At 40.1% G+C, this 19,736-nt stretch overlaps 1 protein-coding gene across 1 annotated transcript in view; it reads right to left on the reverse strand.

The window, feature by feature from the left end:
• The window catches only part of LOC105812866 (chromosome unknown open reading frame, human C7orf76), a 47,033-nt gene extending 27,567 nt beyond the window's left edge, over nucleotides 1–19,466 (reverse strand). Inside the window, 1 exon segment of the mRNA XM_012647420.1 lies at nucleotides 19,365–19,466. Within this exon segment, the coding sequence (XP_012502874.1) occupies nucleotides 19,365–19,466 (102 nt within the window).
• Nucleotides 19,467–19,736: the final 270 nt, after the last annotated feature.

Consider the following 19,736-nt stretch of genomic DNA (forward strand, 5'->3'; position numbering starts at 1 on the left):
GAACAAAAAACACAACCCCAAATAGCACATTCTGACCAATGTAACTGGTTTCCAACCTTCTACTCTTTGCCTCTTCACCAACATGACCTAGGAAAACATCGAGATTTATCCAAGCAAGGTGACCGTTCTCAGTTCCTTTTCAGCCCAATGCTCTTCAGTGACTGGCTGTTTCAAGGTGAAGAATGCTGTGGATCATGGATGGGTTTCCCCAGGCTTCGGGCAGTTTTAATTGTGGATTTATCTTCTTCATTCCCTACTGTCCTGTTTCTCCCGGTGAGGTTAGGTAAGGCAGAAAAGCGTCCCGGTGGTACTGAAATCAGCCCGACTGTGAGGATAACCCATTTCTGGGACAACCCAGAAATGATCTGTGATTCTCCAGGAAACTCATGGCCTAGAAGAAGAGAAAATCCTGCTGTCTAACCACTTACTTGGTAGGATGGGATGCACTGAGAGCAGTTTTCAGTTTACCTAGAAAGGATTCTTCCAGTTTTCTATTCTGTTTCCTTGTTTGCTTTTTTGTGTTCTGTTGCACACTTACATATTTCTCTATTTGCCTTAGTATATTTTAGAGGAGTATTTTATGGTGGGAATTTTTTATATGGAACTCAAGCTGGCGTAGGTATGAAAAATAGGATGGGATAGAAAAGGAGCGAGTCTCTACAACCAGAAAAATGAATGAAATGGAAGCAGATGGGAAAAGAAACAAGATTAGGGACAAGAGAAGGGGAGGTGCCTGGGAACAGAAGAATGAAGACTGAGGGGGGATTAATATCCTCTGTAACTTTTTAAAAAATAATAGAATGTATTTATGTATTGCTCATGTAATACAAGCCTAATACAATTTAGTAAGAAATAGGGAAGGTGAGGACAGAGAAAAGAAATAGAGGGGAAAAGAAGAGAGGCAATGGTATCATAACTGAACGTGGTAAAACACTTTTGGTGGCAAGGCAGGGTGGGAAGCAGCTTGGGGTCAACAAGAACAGTGCAATTACAAAATACTCCACTCATGTATACACAGCCTAAGTGATGAGGCCAGGAGTAAAACCCAGATTTCCCAATTCCTGGCCCTGGGCCTTATGTATTAAATCATGTTGCCTCTGCTGTCAGATAATCATCTTGCATCTGGAACATAAATACACCAATTCAGATATGCATCTTGATCTTATCATGTGGTTAGCAATCCGTGCTGTTAGTACTGTCAATAGGACTGCATCCCATTAATACCATGTTCACTTTTTGGCTACAGATCTAGTGGCATAAGGTGAATAAATATAATATAGAATGTGGTCAAACAAAATTACTCTCATTCCAAATACCACAAGACATAAGAGGAAGCTCCCAGGTAGTGCTACTGTGGAGAATCTTCAGAAAGCCAAACCCCCATTTACATTGCTTAGATTTCCTTTTTCACATTAATGAGTATTACATACTACATGGACAGGAGAACTGATGATCACAATTAGTTATTTGATGCATGATGAGTGATCATCATCAATGCAAGTTTTGATATTGAATCAATGTTAGAATAAACTGTATAGCTTGTGCTTTCCCTCTAAATGCATTGACTTCTCATGTTCAAAATGCTAGATTGACTTAACAACCTGAATTATAATTTGTACATTTGTGTTCATGGCAGCATTACTCACAATAGCCAAAAGGTAGCAGCAACCCAAGTATTCATCAATGGATAAATGGATGCACAAAACGTGGCATATACTATGGCACATCATGTGGCATATAATAATGGAATATTATTTAGCCTTAAAGAAGAAAATTCTGGTGCATGCTACAACATGGATGGACCTTGAAGACACTCTGCTAAGTGAAATAAGCCAGGCACAAAAGGACAAGTATATGATTCCACTTACATGAGCTATCTAGAATGTAAGGCAAATTCATAGACACAGAAAGTAGAATGGTGGTTGCCAGGGGCTGAAGGAGGGGTGGAAATAAGAAATTAGTGTTTAATGAGTACAGAGTTTCAGTTGGGAAGGACGAAAAATTCTGGGGGTGGATAGTGGTGATGGTTGTACAAAACTAGGCTGGGTGTAGCGGCTCATGTCTGTAATCCTAGCTCTCTCGGAGGCTGAGGTGGGAGGAACACTTGAGGCTGGAGTTTGAGACCAGCCTGAGCAAGAGCAAGACTCTGTCTCTACAAAAAATAGAAAAATTAGCTGGGCATGGTGATGTGCTCCTGTAGTTCCAGCTACTCAGGAGGCTGAGGCAGGAGGATCTCTTGAGCCCAGGAGTTTGAGGTTGCTGTGAGCTATGATGACGCCCCCGCCCGCAGTCTAGCTGGGGTGACAGAGCACAAAAAAAAAAGTGAATATACATAATGCCACTGAATTGTATACTTAAAAATGGCTAAAATGATAAATTTTATGTTATGTATAAATTATCAAAATAAAAAATTCTAAATACATTTTATCAATCACTTTTAATTTAAATATACTGTATACACCCTTAAGTTGTCCACAGGAAATTTGACTTAGCTATTTCTGATATTGATATTCACATTACAGTAGTTTGTTAGTACCTGCATAGCCTTTGAAGTATAGTCATGTGTTGTTTAAGGACAGGGATGTTTTCTGAGGAATGCATCGTTAGGTGATCTCCCCGTTATGTGAACATCACCGAGTTTACTTACACAAACCTACTACACACTGAGGATATATGGTATAGCCTCTTGTTCCCAGGCTACACAGTATGCTACTGTGCTGAATACTGCAGGCAATTGTAACACGATAGTAAGTATTTGTGTATCTAACATATCTAAACATAGAAAAGGTACAGTAAAAATATGATATTACAATCTTATGGGACCACCATCATATATGTAGTTTGTCATTGACCAAAATGTCATTATGGAGCATGTAACTGTACTTGCTTAAGCAAAGGAAATCGAACCTAATACATCTCAAAAGAGAAATTGGGGCCGGGTGCGGTGGCTCACGCCTGTAATCCTAGCATTCTTGGAGGCCAAGGCGGGAGGATTGTTTGAGCTCAGAAGTTTGAGACCAGCCTGAGCAAGAGTGAGACCCCGTCTCTACTAAAAAAAATATAGAAAGAAATTAGCTGGACAACTAAAAATATATAGAAAAAATTAGCCGGGCATGGTGGCACATGCCTGTAGTCCCAGCTACTCAGCAGGCTGAGGCAGGAGGATCGCTTGAGCCCAGGAGTTTGAGGTTGCTGTGAGCTGGGCTGACACCATGGCACTCTAGCCTGGGCAACAGAATGAGACTCTGTCTCAAAAAAAAGAGAAGCTGGGTGTTGTGTCAGAATTCAAGTGGTATAATCTGGATTACCACATAGCATGCCAGTATCAGGGAAGATAAAATTAATATGTTGTAATTTTGTAATCTATGGTCTGCTTCTGAATTTTATGCCTGGAAATGCTATTTTTGAAGTCCAAATGAGACGTTCTGGAAGTGGTCATTGTAAATAGTTTGCGTATTTCATCTTCTGGCCTGGCTACAAACATCTCTTCCCATCAGTGCTCCTTTGGGATCTTTTCTGGATTAAGGATATTATTTGGATGAAATTATGCCCTGAAAGCTGATTGACCCACAGTCACTGGGTAAGCTAGAGAGGCTCTCACGTGGAGATTGCCTCTGCCTACAGGGCCTGCCCAACCCTGTAGCCGTTAGAGCCACCATCAGTCTGGGCTTCATATCTGCTGAGGAAGATTGACGTTATCTTGTGTCTTTGATTCAAGCAAATACCCTAAGTAGAGTCTAATCACTGTCTGAGAGTGTTATGTGAGAAGAGCTGAGTATTACCGCCTCAGGAATGAGAAAACAAATCGAATCACAGTTCTTAGAATTTAACTAGTCCTTAAGGAATAATTTGGTGAGTTCCCAATCTAAATTCATTCTTTCTATCAGTCAGCCAGTCATCCAATTGTTATTAATCACCTGCTGCGTATCAGGCACTGTGATGGTCCAATCTAGTGGGGAGAAAATAACTATAGTAAAAACGATCTAACCAGTTTGTGAGAGGTATGAAATTGTGTAAGGATTCTGAGAGAGAGAGATTCTTTTTGATTGCAGATTTATGAAAAGTCTTCATGGAAATACACATTGCAACTAGGTGAGAGTGTGAGAAGGCTACATAGGCAAATACCACAAGGAGGTACACATGGTGATTGTCCAAGGAATAGCAGCCACACCTGCTGGGCCGAAGTATACAGTACAATTTGGAAGAGGCAATATGGCTAGAAAATTAGGGCAGGACGTAATATAGAGTATCATGTTGGAGATTTTGGGAGAATATACACAGTTTGTGAAAAAAGGAAAGATTACAACCAGAAGTGCAGCTAGGTTTTTACATCAAGGAGCAAACCTAGAGGAAGGGTTGAAAATCAGTGGCAGTGTGGAGAGTGTAAGTAATGGACATGACTCTTTTTTTTATATGGTACTCTTTTTTATTGTCTTCTCTCTGGGTCTCACAGTGTATCTACTGATGTGAGAATCACACATCGAACAGACTGACCATTGTGTTCATAAAATTTTCTTTAAAGCAAGGCCTCTCAAAATTTTAAAATCCATATAAATCACCCAGGAATCTTGTTATATTTCAGATTCTGATTCAATAATCTGGGGTGAGGCCCTAGAATCTGCATTTCTGAAAAGCTTCAAGCTGCTGCTGCTGCTGTTCCTGGGAGGACATTTGGAATAACCAGACTTTAAAGTCTTAAGTTCTCACAACCATTTCATCAACTTACTCCCTTATAAAGTGTAGAAAGGATACAACTTTTGGAGACTCTGCTCCTGGGACCCACAACCATTTCTACTGTACCCACAACTGCTCCCTTCCTGCACTCCCAGCCCATGATCCCCATGGTTTAGGGTTCCATGTCTGGAAAATGAACTGGTGGAATAGATTAGAGAAGGGAGAGCCTGCCATTAGGTGCTACAGTCAAGGTGAGTTGACAACGACCCCTTGATGAGGAGCTGCAGAAACATACATAATATGGGGTGCTTGGAATAAGTGAGACTCATCTGACTTATGGTATGATCCATCTGAGATTTGTAACCATTTAAAAAATCAAATTAACTAACACATGCAAACTACTAAGCTAATGAGTCCTGACCATTCACCACCTGCCTCTTCTACCTCTGGCTGCAGGTAGCTTGTGAGCAGGCTTGGATCAATTAGTCAATGTAATTGAAGCCAAATGTAATTAATTATGTAATTTCTGGTTGTTCAAGTTTAATTCACTAAATCACATTATGAAACTGGGGCATTTTGAAGGATTAGTAAGAAAAGGGAAACAGGCTTGAGTAAAGCTTTCCCAGCAGCTATACCGCATGTATTATTTCTTGACCTGCCACCCTTAGGAGTGAAACAGATGCTCTAAACTCCCCATTATCATTGATAAAAACCCATGTGTCCTATGCACTCATGGGTTTGTGATCAAGTGGCCACTAGTGCAAAAACATAAACGGTCTGTTACACCTGATGGGATGGGCTGCTGGGGAGGTCACTAGCAAGATTGAGAAACTTTTATTATTTCTGGACATTTGAAGTTCTTATTTTGCAAATTGCCTATTCATGTACTTTGCTCTTCTCTGATAGCCATCTTTTTAAATATTAAGTATTTTGTATGTTTGGGATAGTAACAAATAGTCATGGTGAGTATTTCATCTCATATGCATTAAATTTGGTCTGTTTAATATGTAGCCAATATTTTCTCCCAGTATGTTTTATGTTTTAATTTGTATTATGTCAAGATAGGAAGACTAGCATCTTCAGCCTTTAGTATAGTTGACAGTAGTCAAATCTGTCAATCTTTTCATTTGCGATGTTTGCCTTTCATGTCGTATTTAGGTTTTGCACAGGTATTTATATAGGTACACTGTGTTCATTTTAAAAGGTATAAGTACTTGTACTATATTTAAAGGACTAAAGCCATTAGGCCAGATGGTATGGGGACAATTATCATGTAGGATGGCATTAGAAATTAGGGACCACAGAGTACAGGCTAGCGCCAGAATGGTGAATGTTGTGGTTGAGGCAAATCACAGTTTACTTAATCTGTATAGAGCATAGCAGTAATCCATCCTCTAATGTCATTGGTGCATGTATTGAAGAGATATGTGTTGACCAAGTCACCTTATATTCTCCTTACTAAAATGGGGGGCTGGGAGGGAAAGGTTCTACCCGTTGTCACCAGTTAGCAACAGGCATAAAGTATAACCAGCCTATATAGTAAACTTGGAGCTTATAAACTGAAACATGACTTTAATATATAAAGTCCATGTATATATTAAAATGAGAAAGAGTGATAGAGTGATACATACAACAAAAGTGTAATGTCATCAAGTCAAGAACAAGAGATAAGGCTGACAGCTGATGCCATTGCATCTCTGGCCTGTGTAGGCTGAGGGTACCGTGACTGTCGATGTGAACATCTCGTCCCCCTGCCTGTATTTCTAATCACCAGAGTTGGGATATCACTGCTGCCAGTCAGTGACAGCTAAATTCCTTTGCTCTGAATTTATATTCATCATACAACCTTCAGTTCATAATTTAGTTTCCCAAGCAGAGTGCCCTAGTGGGAAAGCAATGCTCAAATTAACCATTACCAATATTCTGATTAGCTTTGCAGATAAGTGTATCTTTGTGAATTATTCAGTCCTTTAGTAAAGTAGGTGATGTTTGGCACCATCTCCCTGCCCCAGTTGTTCCCCTAGTGACTGATCCATTTGGAAGGTGAAAGTTTCCAAGCTAATACTGTCCATGCAATGGCCTACAAGGCCCACTGTGTGCCTCCGACATCCATATACCTCTGCCACAAATTATTCTCTCCATATGCTGGCAAACATTGAATAGCTTTTCCTTTTCTTACTTTTACCCAGCGATATCCACTGACCTACATGTGGTCTTCCATGTAACACACATGTGCTGGCAATTATTGTGACAGAAAGTAGAGAGAAGAGAGGAGGGTCACAAAGGATAGAGGAGGTGAAGCATTTCATAGTTTATCAAGATATGAAAACTGGCACCTAGTTTTTTATGCACTGGAAATAATTATTGGCCTCATGTGCTTTGGGGCTGCATAAGCAGTTTTTCCAAGGCCTAAGCAAATGTGGTGGAACAACAAATTTCTATGTCTGCATAAGTAAGAGCTGTGATCCTGGTCCTTTGGTTCCCCCTGGAAATACTCTATTTGGTCCCAAGGGTACTGTGATTAATTGGCATGGTAGATAATACACATGTGAATATTTACAAGTGGAGGCAAATCAGTGATTTGGGGTTATTTGGTTAAAGAGACTACTGATTGGTGAAGACAGAAATATAAACAATCTTGAAGGGTAAAGAAGGGAGGTAAGATGCACAGAGGAGAGAGATGTCACTGATTCAACAAAACTTTTTTTTAAGCTTTTACTATGTGCCAGGCACTGCTTTAGGCATTTGGGATACATCAGTGAACAATAAAAAACCGGCTTCCTCTCCTCTTAGGATGTAATTCTAGAAAGAAGAGACAGACAATATGCAGCAGACATACCAAATAAGTAAATTATAAGGTATTTCAAGAGGTGATACATGCTATAGAAAAAGAATGGTAGAGCAAGGTAAGTGTGATTGAAATGTGAAGTGGGGGTGGGCAGGCTGAGATTGTAAAAATAGGTGGTTGGAGGGAAGTTTCATTGAGAAGACGAGATCAAAGAGTTGAAGGAGGTGAGAAAACAAGACTTGTAGCTATCTGGAGGCAGAACATTCCTGGGAGAGAGAGAGAGAACCACCAGTATGAGGCCCTCTATATATCTGAGAATTTGAAAGTCCTCTGTGTTTAAAACAAAACAAAACAAAACAAAATTTTGTGTCCTGAAAAGATTCCCAAAGCTTTCCTATGCTGGCCAAAAAAGTAAAGGTGCATATCCACCTAGATAATGAACGGTTATTCCTAGAGTTTTAGATCACATGCAGGGACCAAAAAGAGCAAGCTTATTTGGTGACGGACAGCGAGAAGGACCAGCTGACAGTTATGTACTTGCAAGGAAAGGACATGGGTGGGAAGAAGGGCCTCTAGAGAGACTGCTTAAATAGCAATTTGTCTTCTAGCTCACGGAAAATGAAACCCACTTCAGTCCAAAATGGTCTGCCATGGCCGGGCATGTTGGCTCACGCCTGTAACCCTAGCTTTCTGGGAGGCCGAGGATAGCTGCAGTTCAGGAGTTCGACACCAGCCTGAGCACAGTGAGACCCCGTCTCTATCCCTAAAAACAAGAAACAAACAAAGAAAAAAAAAGAAAAAAAAATACACAAAATGGTCTGCCAAGAAGATCCTGCTGGAAAGAATTTCAATGGATTGCAAAGGGGTGAGGCTTGAGGTAGCCAAAAGAAAGATGTTATAATCATCCCAGCTGAGGTGACCATGGTTGGAGCAGGGTCATATATACATACATACACACAGATTACTTACGATGCCAGAGGATAACAAGGGTCACTCCTATGTGACCATGTACCATGTGTTATTTTGTAGCCTGAGATAAGACTTTGGCAGGAAACTGAGTGGAATGACAAAATCCTTATACCATGCCTGCTCTGCCACATATTTCTTTGATTTCTGGCTACAGAGTCAGGTGGGGGCTCAGTTTCTTCATCTGTAGCATTGGGCAATATTACCTGCCTGACCTATGTCATAGAGCTTTTGTGAAAATCAGATGCGCTAACAGTGGAAACTGTTTTGTAAGCAATTAAATGCTATACAAACGGGAGATATTATTTTCAAGGTTTTTATTCTCATCAAATAGCTGCTCCCAGGTTTCGATTTTTCTGCAGCTCAGGAGAAAGAAGAAGACAGAAGCCAGAAGGACTCACCCATGCCCCTGCTCTCCCCTTCCGGGTTCTTATCAGATGTGAGCCCAGTCAGCTGATCCCGGGCGCAGGCTTGCTTTCCTCCTCTACTGCCAATTGTCCCTGTAATTCTCAAGGTCAGACCTTCCCATGCAATGCTGAACCTGACAAATCTAATCTCTCAAGCAAACAGGTTATTTTGCTGCAAAACCTCACAAAGAAAGGGGAGGGACATTTCCCTTGGCTTGAAATTCTAAGCTACTTTGAGTCCAAGCTCACAGAGCGTCTCTATGATTTTCTTCGAGGGGGCCTGAGGACAGAAAAGGAGGGCTTGCTGTCTCTTATTGAATATCCCTGTTTCCAGCCTTAGTCAGACCACTCAGAACACACTCCCTCCAGCTTTTATCAGCTTAAACCCAGCACAGACATGTGGTGTGTGAAAGGATGTAGGTTGTTATTCAGTGCCTCTGGCATATCGTGTTAAGATGAAAAACACAAGTTTGCTACTTAAAGGGGAACTGTCAGTCCAAGGTCATCATTCCCCAGCAGGCCATGGTACAAGCCACACCGCAAATACCCATTCTGGGTGTGGGACAAGCGTCTGGTTAGTGTCTCCATTTGAGAGACACACAGAGAAGAGCATTTCCTCCAAATACCAGATCAATCATTTAGGGGCAATTCGTCTTTTACAAAATGATCTCAAGTTCACAACTAATAAGACCACAGCTGCCTTTTTATGGCTGAGTTACCCACACACAACTCGGCACCATATTTTAGGTCAGGTCACAACTGCGTAACAGGCCTCAAACTTGGCAGTTTCATGTTCTTCTGTCTTTTCCTTGCCCAACCCACACTGAATTACATGCTGACCAAAGCTCCCCTGGAGTCACATGGAATGAGGATTTGGCTCCAAATATCCAAATTTGCAACCTCAAAATGGAGGCCTCCCTGGGCCCGCTAAGTTTTTCCACTTCACTTCCAGGGGGTTTCCATGCTGTCTCCAGAGCCCTGTGCAGAAGGCAGGCTGCATTTTCCTGTTAACGGTCCAGGTTACACAAATGTAGATAGGAGAGTCACAACAAATGTGTCCAGATGGCCCTTCAACTATAGAATTACCCAAAATTCAAGAACAAAATGAGACTCGATTGTTTACAGCATGAACTTGAACTGTAGGGAGTACAGAGGGAAACAGATCTTAGGGAAAGAGAAGAAAAAAGTAAATAAAATTTTGTCTTTGTTTCCCCTCTTTTCAAAATCAATTTTGCCAAATTGTTAATTATCCTTGAAAGGATATAAAGTGCAGTTAGAAGGAAGTTGACGTTAGCATTTTAGATATCCTGGCATATGTCATGTGCAGGCTCTGGGACATCCAAGATGACACAAGCTGACATGTTGCTCCAGGCACATGCTCTATGTTATCATTGCATTTGCATAACGGATCCATTCCTGACACACAAAGCCCTGACCTCTGGGTGCTGAGGGATTAAAATATCAGTCATGGGGTTCAAACTGTTGCCCTTATGTAGGTGGATGTTAGCTTCTCCTATTTGGCTCTCTGCATCCTAGACTTTTAGTTTGCTGTAACAATTGAATACCCAAGTCAACTAGTGGGCACTGATCTGAGGACCAGGACACTGAGACTCACTGATCCTGCCTCTCCATTTTTACTTCTAATTTATACGTTGCACCATGAGCACGCCACCCTGGCCTGAGACTGTTGCCATAACCACTTACTACGTACAGCTGAGCACAGTGCCTCGTGCAGAAAAGATGCCGAGTGAACGACACTGAGGTGCTCACAACATTCTTCTTGGGTCCCATCTTCATCATGAATCTATCCTGTATGTTGCCACCAGACTTTTCTCTGCTTAAAAATCTGTGAAGATGCAGCTTCATTCAAATCTTTAACCAAAATAATGAACAAGAAGACATAGAGGGCAGAGCTCTGCAATGTTTCACTAAAGATCCTCTCCAAATTTCCACCTAAACTTCTAGATCCAGCCTCTGTATTTTTTTGTGCACAAGAATCTCAATCAAACTTAATTCAACATGAATTTATTGACATGCAGAAACTGAAAGAAATGAGGAAAGCATTGTTCTAGCCTTCAAAGAACCTGCAGTCTGATGAGGTTGTATGTGTGGAGGCAGGAATGGAGCGTAGTGGAAGTTGAGGGAAGGAGGGTTAAGACGGAGGTGGGTGGGGGGTTAGACAAGGATATAAATGGTCACAATTCAGAGCATATGAAAATTTACCAAAGAAGTGCAAAGTGCCTCAGGCTTGAAAAGAGGGAAAGATCACATTTGCTTGGGGAAGTTCAGGGCAGCTTTATGAACAGCATAGTCCTTGCTTCCCCATATCACTTCCGATCATCATTCTGTCTACGCCACATCTTCTGTTGGGGTTCTGACTGTCAGCTTATTTCAACCTTTCCCCTTCTTGCCCACAGCCACAGCTGCACACCAGCTCCTATTTCACACCTTTATTCTCTCGCCAAAATTCTCAACATCACCCTTAGGAAAAGACCTCTCCGGTTCATTCATTGGAAAGATATAGACGAAAGCTGTTCAACAGAACTTCCTGTGATGTCAGTGTTTTATATCTGCGCTGTCCAGTATGGTAGCTTTGGTGAAATGTGCTAGAAGCATAAAATATATACCAGATATTGAAAACGTGCCATGAAAAAGAGTGTAAAATATCACATCAGTAATTTTATATTGATTACATAGTGGGGTGATAATACCTTTGATATATTGGGTTATATAAAAGTATATATATACAGTTGGCATGTATAGCAATTGCACACTTAAAATGTAGCTAGTAAGACTGAAGTACTGAATTTTAAATTCTATTTAATTTTAATTAATCAAAATTTAAATAGCAACATGTAGCTAGTGATTATACTCTACTGGACATCATCAGTATAAATCAGTGCTTTCCAATAGAAATATAATTGTCTCATGTAGTTTCAAATTTTCTAGGAAGCACATGAAAAAAGTAAAAAAACAGGAGACATTAATTTTATTTAATTAATAACATCATTTTTATATAGTTTATGTAACCCAATATATCAAAGATGTTATCACTTGATTATGTAGTCAATATAAAATTATTTGATGTGATATTTTACGTTTTTTTCATGCTAAGTTTTCAAAATCTGGTATATGTTTTATGCTTCTAGCATACCTCAATTTGGACGCTAGCTTTTCACGGGAAATATTTGTTCTGTATTTAAATTTCATAAAATTTACAGTTGAAAACACAGATTCACATACCAAGTTGTTCCAAGCATACTTAAAAGTTTTCCATTAACTGAATCGAATGTCAGTTTTCCCATTTCCTTTTTAATTAGTTAAAATTAAATAAAATTAAAAATGTATGTCCTCGGCCAGATTAGCCATATTTCAAGTGCTCAGTAGCCACATATGGCTACTGACTGCCATATTGGATAGCACAGTGGGTGCCCTGATGTTTCTCCAGCCTCAAATCTCTCAATATCTTGACCCTTTCTGCCCCTTTACTAGCTCGTCTAAGGAAGACACTTCTTCTTTAACTACCCTCATCCCTATGGCTCATGTAAACCCTCCCTGCCAATCTTGGGCTCCTGTTAAATAATTACCCCACCACTTTCTTATTCTCATCTTTGACCTCCTTTTGTCCTGACTCCTTCCTTTTTTTGTAGCAGTGGTTCTACCAGGCAGCAGTCTCAGTATTACTGGACAACTCGTTAGAAATGTAATTCTTGGCCCTGCCCCAGACCTAGAGAATAAGGAACTCTGTGGGAGGGGCCCAGCTCTTTGTATACTACCAAGTCCTCCAGGTGATCCTCAAGCATGCTACAATTTGAGCACCACTGGTTTACAGAAAAGTGCACTTGAGAGATACACAAAAACTAGTAAGAGTGGTTACTTCTGTACAGAGTAAGGGCAGGGGACAAGATGGAGGGAGAGAAGACTAAAAGTGGGTTGTTTTACATTGTTATGCTTTTAAACCATTTAAATTTTCAACTCAGATTTTTAAGAAGGAGGGGAAATTAACAATATACTGATGATCTCTTCTCACCCCCGTTTTTTTTTCATTTGGTGTTGGGTGGAGCTTGGACCTGAGTAAAATTAAAAATCTCTCCAGGCGATCCTATAAAGTACACAATTCATTGTTTTTTAGTATATTCACAGAGTTGCACAACCATCACCTCAATCCATTTTAAAATCTTTTTATCACCCCCAAAAGAAACCTCATACCCATTAATAGTCACTCCCACTACCTCCAACCACCCCCTAGACTTCTATTATATTTTGGATGGACATTTTATTATTAGCAATTTAGGAAATAATATCATTCACCCTTGTATATTTAGGTGAAATATATTTTTCAGATATTGATATTAATTTTGACAATGTTAAAATATCTCTCTGGGTCACAGGTGCCTCCCTAGGCCTAAAGCATTTATTTATTTATTTTTTCCTAAATTCTCAAAATACACAGAGTATGCACAATTTCCGCAAACTATAGTCAAAGCTGCTTTTGACCTGGAGGTGAAATGGGTCCTCAGTATAAAAGAAAAGGATCTTTTTTTCTTCCCAACTACCAGTAAAAGTTTCCCAATTTATACAAGGGAGGGGAGGCGGGGAAACAAGTCAGGAAGCATTAAATAAAGACCTCCACCCAAACCAAACCAAAAAACAACAACAAAAAAAATAGGTCCAGAAGCTTCCCTTGACTCAGACCACGCTGAGTATCTGAGGACAAGGCAGGGGAAAGCCACTGGGACTAACAAAAGACCGAATATATTTAAGTCAGTCTGGAAGGCAACTTTCCTAACAGTGCCTTCCTTGATCTTCTAGGGCCAGAGAATGATAAAGTGGCTTGTGGTGCCACAGAGATGAGAGGCTGCACATGACCCCCCTACTTCTCCCTACTCCTCTCAGAGGGTGGCTTTGTTCTTCTCAGCCCCCGGGGCTTGTGTTCTGTGGGAGGCTAGGACAGTTTTTGTTATCGAGCAGACATATCAGTTTCAATGACAGTCATCTTCCTCCTCCTCCTAAAAAAAAAAAAAAAAAAAAATTGTTTCTCACGATTTCCTCCCTTGCTTTAAAAATGTAAGCTTTAAAAGGAAAGGAAGGAGACAGGGGTAAGAGAAAAAAAATATACCAACAGGGAAGCGAAATGATGACCCATGCAACCATCCTCAAGCAGTGCCGTGCAGTTTGCTTCCAAAACTCTCTGCACGTAAACAAATGTCTTTCCTTCAGAGCGAGCACCAAGAAAGTGAACACAGGTTGCTGCACAAAGAATCTTGAGATGAAAGCTATGATAGGTATCTTGCGGGAGAAGAGAGGGAAGGGAAACACCACATGCAATAAAATGAAAGGGGAAAGGAGAGTGGTGGAAGGAATGGAAAAAAAAATCCCTAGCTAATAACATGTTCTTGCCTTCCTTCCTCACACAATGACACATGTGACTTAATGAAGCCAGTGAGTTCTGAGACTGATGTAAAAATTCCAAAAAAAATACTCTGCGGCAAAGGCCCCTGGGTAAACGGTGTCATGTCTAATTTCTCCAGTTCCCATGATTTAGAGCAGACACAGGATCTGAAATTCACACCAGCTCTTTGTGCACCCGGGTCCGGCCACGAGGGCCCAGGCCCAGGGAACAGGGACGCGCAGGCTTCCTATGTGATTTTACCACTGTGGCCCTGCTTCATCTCATGTTTAAAATAATTTGCCAGGTAAAAATAAACTTCTCAGAATCATAGAGTGAAAAATGTACTTAACAATTCAATCCCTGTAAGTTTGGGATTGACAGAGAAAGTGCAGCCGAAGCTAATTAAATTATCCAGTGTGTATTTGAATGGTGGTTTCCCTAGCAAGTTTATTAATTCACATCGTTATCATTGTCATTATTACTGCAACTGGTAAATTGTGCTTTTCATGAGATGGCAAAATGTGCAGGCTGCTGGCTTTCAGTTACGCCCTGCTTAGCTGTTGGTTTCTCTCCTGAGTACCATTCTTGAAAAGCAAACCTCATTTGTCCTGAATTCCACATCTCCAAATGGCATGTCCCGAATTATTTTTGTTTGTTACTCTTTGGAAATAATTAAAATCTACAAGGGGGTTTTGTTTTCCTTCTACTTTTACCAGTAATTCTTACAATAGGAATATGTATGATTCATGATGTCAGCTCTTTGCGGAGTGATTTTGCTGCATTTAGCTGATTTGTTAAACTCAGATTCCAAGGTTCAAATCCAGTGGAATAAGAACTGCTTTTTATATCTCAGGGACAATTTATGCTATATGTAGAGGAGTTTTTTGCAGTTAGATTGGTCTCATGCTATTAAATATCAATTGCTAATTTGTATATATTGGCAATTGTGTATATGCTCATTTGCCCAATAATTTTGGACAAATTTGAGAGGGACTTGACTAAAATGAACAAAGCTGAGCTGTAAAATACATTAGGCAAGCATGCCAAGTCTTCTTGATTCAATAAGAGCCTACCAAGTTTGTGCAAGATGCTTTATAAATCTGGGATAAAAGTTTCGACTTCTAGGCCTTCCTACTCAAAGTGTGGTCTCTAAACCGGCAGCACTGGTACCACCTGGGAGGTTGTTAAAAATGCAGAATCTCAGGGCAGTACAAGACCTACTGAATCAGAATCTGCACTTTATCAAGATTCCCAGGTGATTCATATGCACATTAAAGCTTGAAGAACATTGCTAGTGTATGGAGGAGAGATTTCTCCTCATCCCATACCCACCAGCGGCATCCTGCCACCATGATTTTCTGCACCCAACCTTGAAATACAAACTATTTTACAAACTTAGAAGTTATATTCTAAAATATATTCCCATACTAAAGAACTTTAATGTAATTTACTGAATATCTGTTTCAAAAAATTAAACACAAATGAAACATCTATTGCTAAGATGGTCTATCTTGCAACTCATGCTGGTTTGAAGGAAAGAATGAAGTGTGTTAGACAGTGATTAGGTAACTGACCTTACCCCCTATGATACAAAAATCACTTTTTTATTCCATGCCACAGGGTCTGCCTAATGTTGCATAATGAGAAAAGTCTTTAGGATATAGCAGCCTATAGACACTCTTTCCCCTCCCCCCTAATTTTTTGAAAACAAAAGAAAAAAAAGGGTAAAAGATTACATAAAATAATTTTTTTAAAAAATTAAAAATGTTAATTTGCAAAGTAAACACAATAGCGATTTGGAATCCACTTTTTTCCTACTATGAAGGCCTCCTTGAATTTTGTACCATAGCAAAGTAGTTCATTTTAGGAGCTACTTCCATGAATAACACCATTGTGTATTTATTTGATGGATCACAGTTACAAAGTACTTTTGCATATGATAATGACATTCCTCTTCTATTTTCATCTCAAATTAAAAATCAGTTATCTCTCCCTCACTCATAAAAATATTCATGCAAAAATAATTTGGCGTTCCAATAATCATATGTATGACAAACTTCTGTACATTAGGAATAAAATGTAAGTACTCATACTACTGCAGTTCTTGACAAAAAAAGAAATTGTAGTTCTTGGAGAAGGGCTCTCACTTAGAATTATTTTGAGCACAGAGAAGTAGCATTTCTGAAAAGGACCATCACTTTACAGAAATAGTTTTCTGAATGTTTTACACTCACTGCAACCATCTTTGAGGAGATACAAATAAAATGGTTTTCATGTATAGTAACTGTGATCCTCTTCTAAAAACAAATACACACTTTGGGTTTAAAAATCCCCTTGGTGATATGTACAGGAAGAGCTTTCACTGCAGTACGAATGCATTCTGAATTACTGTGAGGAGTTCTGGGAATCTCTAGCTCCTAGCATAAAAACAGTTGTTCTGTTCCCTCCTCAAAATACTTTGCAGAAGACTACTCAACTAATGCAAAAACTCTCAATTAATATTCACAGGTATCTGAGGACATCATGAGTTGTTTTAGGGTGATTGTTCTTCATGGCTCCTGCTGATGTTACAGAGATCACAGTGGGGCTGCTGACCCTAGTGCTGAGGACAGACAAGATTACTAGGAACGGCCATGGTTCGTCTGCTCTGGGGAGGGAAATGGTGGATGGTGGTGGCAGGGAGGCAGCAGAGAGGGAAGCAGCAAGAGCTTAAGGGGATATGGAAAAAAGAGTTGCTGCTCCTGGTCGGGGTCAGGGCAGGCTATGGTATGAAACAGTGCCTGGGAGCAGCAGAGCTTGCCTACATCCACACAGGTGAAGGCCCTATGGAAGTCTCATCTAGGGAACTTGGGAACTGAACGCATGCCCAGGAAACCAGAGTGAGTGCCATGATCCCAGGAGGTAGTTCTGAGCGGTCTGTTGGAGAAGAACCTGAGAAACAGATCCCTAGATTGGGGCCTGGTGGGAACGAAAAGGGGCACAACCCCCAGGAGTTTGCTTGGAAGTCATAAGACACACCCCTCCAGTAGGGGACAAAAAATCCCAGTGATGCCTCATTCCCAGTGATCCCTTTTGTCTAGTGGCCAAAGGTCAGGAAAGAGTCAGTGTAATGTTCCGAAGCAGAAGGCACCCTCTTGAATTCCATCAGAACTGCTGATGCGGCTGGATGGTCCATTATAGTGCCTGCAAGATGCCCAGGAGTAGATTCAAAACAGCTGAGATGGGACAGGGAGTGCACAAGAGCAGATGAGAAGAGCTGACGCAATGTAAAAATAAGAGAACAATCCATGTGGGTTGGGGGTAGGGGGTAAGGATTCCGAGTTCTGTTAAATGAAGCTGAGTCTTAACATGATCATGGGAGGAAGGGAAAAGGAACATTCATTTAGCACACAGTTTGCTTTTAGGTGTCATGCTAGTTGCCCACAATAAGCAAAAATGTTGCCAAAATCTGGGTCTGGATCATAGAATTTAGCTCCCAGCGGGAGGGAGAAAGACTATCTATCTTCTAGAGATTTTAGTAACTTGGAGCTAAAAGACATGTTGGAGATATTATTGTAGGTGAAGCGGGCATAAGGGATAGAAAGATGACCACATAATACAGCATGAAAGCTCTTTGAAAATTATGAATATGGGATGCACATATGAAAATTCACCCTCTAATAGGAAAAATACAAATGAAGATTCTTTGTGTGAGAGCCAAGCTAATGGCTTTGCATTGAAAATGCACAATAATTATTCATATGTCTATCAATCTTTGAAAGAAAACTTCCTGAGAGTTGAAATAAGAATACGTGACAAGGATCAGAACACGTAGATGCTCAGTGTTACAGAAATTTTAGCATTTACCCTATTATTACTGATAGTTAATATGGCAAGAATCTAGACATTTCAGAATTTTTATGTGCATTTCTAGAAAATATTATGAATGGCAATACTATACACCTTCTGTGTCTATAAGAATCAAGGTACCATTTAGTTTCCAGTATTTTTATCACCTTGGATTTTTGTCCCTATTAAGTGTTTTTACAGATCTAATTGAAATGCTGTCATTGGCTCTGTGAAGACTTCCTTAATTCTTCTAGGAAGTTAGTCTCCCCTTTCTCGGGATCCTGCAGCCTCCGTTCAGTCCTCCCTTGGAGCGTTATAAGTTATTTACCCCCGTTTGCCTCACTTCTTAGATTCTAAGCTCCTGGATACAGGGACTATGTTAATATATCCTTCAAGCCTGGCAGTATGTAAGCTTTAATTTTCCTAAATCCAAACAGACTAAAAAATGTTTTGTTTTTTTAAAAATTGGTATCTTAAAATTTTTTTCTGGGATGAGCCTAAAGTTTTGTTTTTACTCACTTTTTCCAAATGAATCTTTCACATTATAAAGGTAGTATGAAAAAACTATAAAAACACAGAAACGTTTGGAAAAAAATCTCCGATTCCACCTCAAGGTCACTGCTAATATTTTGGCAGAAGTAATTGTCGTTCAATGTTGTCTCAGACCCCAAATGACACTTGAGGTTGTCTTCATGAGAACATTACAAAATAAACAAAGTTTACTATGAGAATGTGAGTTCTGTTCCTCAGCTTTTCTTTTTTAAGCCCTCAGATGAGATATTTCTTAACCTTCTTTTACGGGGGGGCATTTAAAAATGGTGCACGTTCATTGTCGCCAACATTCCCGACTGGTAAATTGATAAATGGATCATCCTATTGTAGTTCTTGCACCTGCATGAGGCTGTCTTCGTAACATGCTTAGCCTGGCTGTAGTGGATACATCTGCTTTACAAGTTAACCGACAGAATTTGTTTATAAACCCACTGAAGAGCTAAATGAAGCAAAATGCATTATCGTACTTGCTAATTACATTTCATTTCAGCTGAAAGCTTATTACAGATACAGCTTGAAAACCCGATTTTTAAATTTTGTTTACATTAAGCTCCTGGAAGATATTTTTCTCCATAAAACTCAGGAAGAAGATCGAAGTTGACTGGACGACTCTCTGGTATTGGTTAATATCTTCTGAACTGTGCTTGCTAATAAGAAAAGACTTTTACTCCTGATATAGATTGGTATTATTATTTGTTTTGATGGACTCCTCAAACATCCAGAAATGCACAATGTCTTTCACTTGCCTTTAACTCACCACTTCCTGAGAGAAGGTTACATCTCTTACAGACCCTGCAACATGACTATAAGGATGAAACAAGCTGATATCCAAAGCCACACAGATCTGAACAAGCCGCATTCTTAACACTGTCACGTCAACTCAGCTGTGCTCTCTTCCTTTTTCATCAAAAAGAAACTGTGCCCAGCATTTCATTAACTGCTAGCTTTGTGTGTATTCAGGAATGGCAGGAACTGTGCTGACCTCGGCTCCGTTGCTAGTTGATCCTTCCCACAGTCCACCTGAAAAGCGATTTTCTCCTCCCACCATCTCCATCAATCTAGAGCAGTCAAAGATGATCATTACCTGCTACTCCCTGCTAGAACAGTCACCTGAAAAATCACCGTACTG

The sequence above is a fragment of the Propithecus coquereli genome, unplaced genomic scaffold (assembly GCF_000956105.1).
Source record: "Propithecus coquereli isolate 6110/MARCELLA unplaced genomic scaffold, Pcoq_1.0 Scaffold108, whole genome shotgun sequence".
Lineage (NCBI taxonomy): Eukaryota > Metazoa > Chordata > Mammalia > Primates > Indriidae > Propithecus > Propithecus coquereli.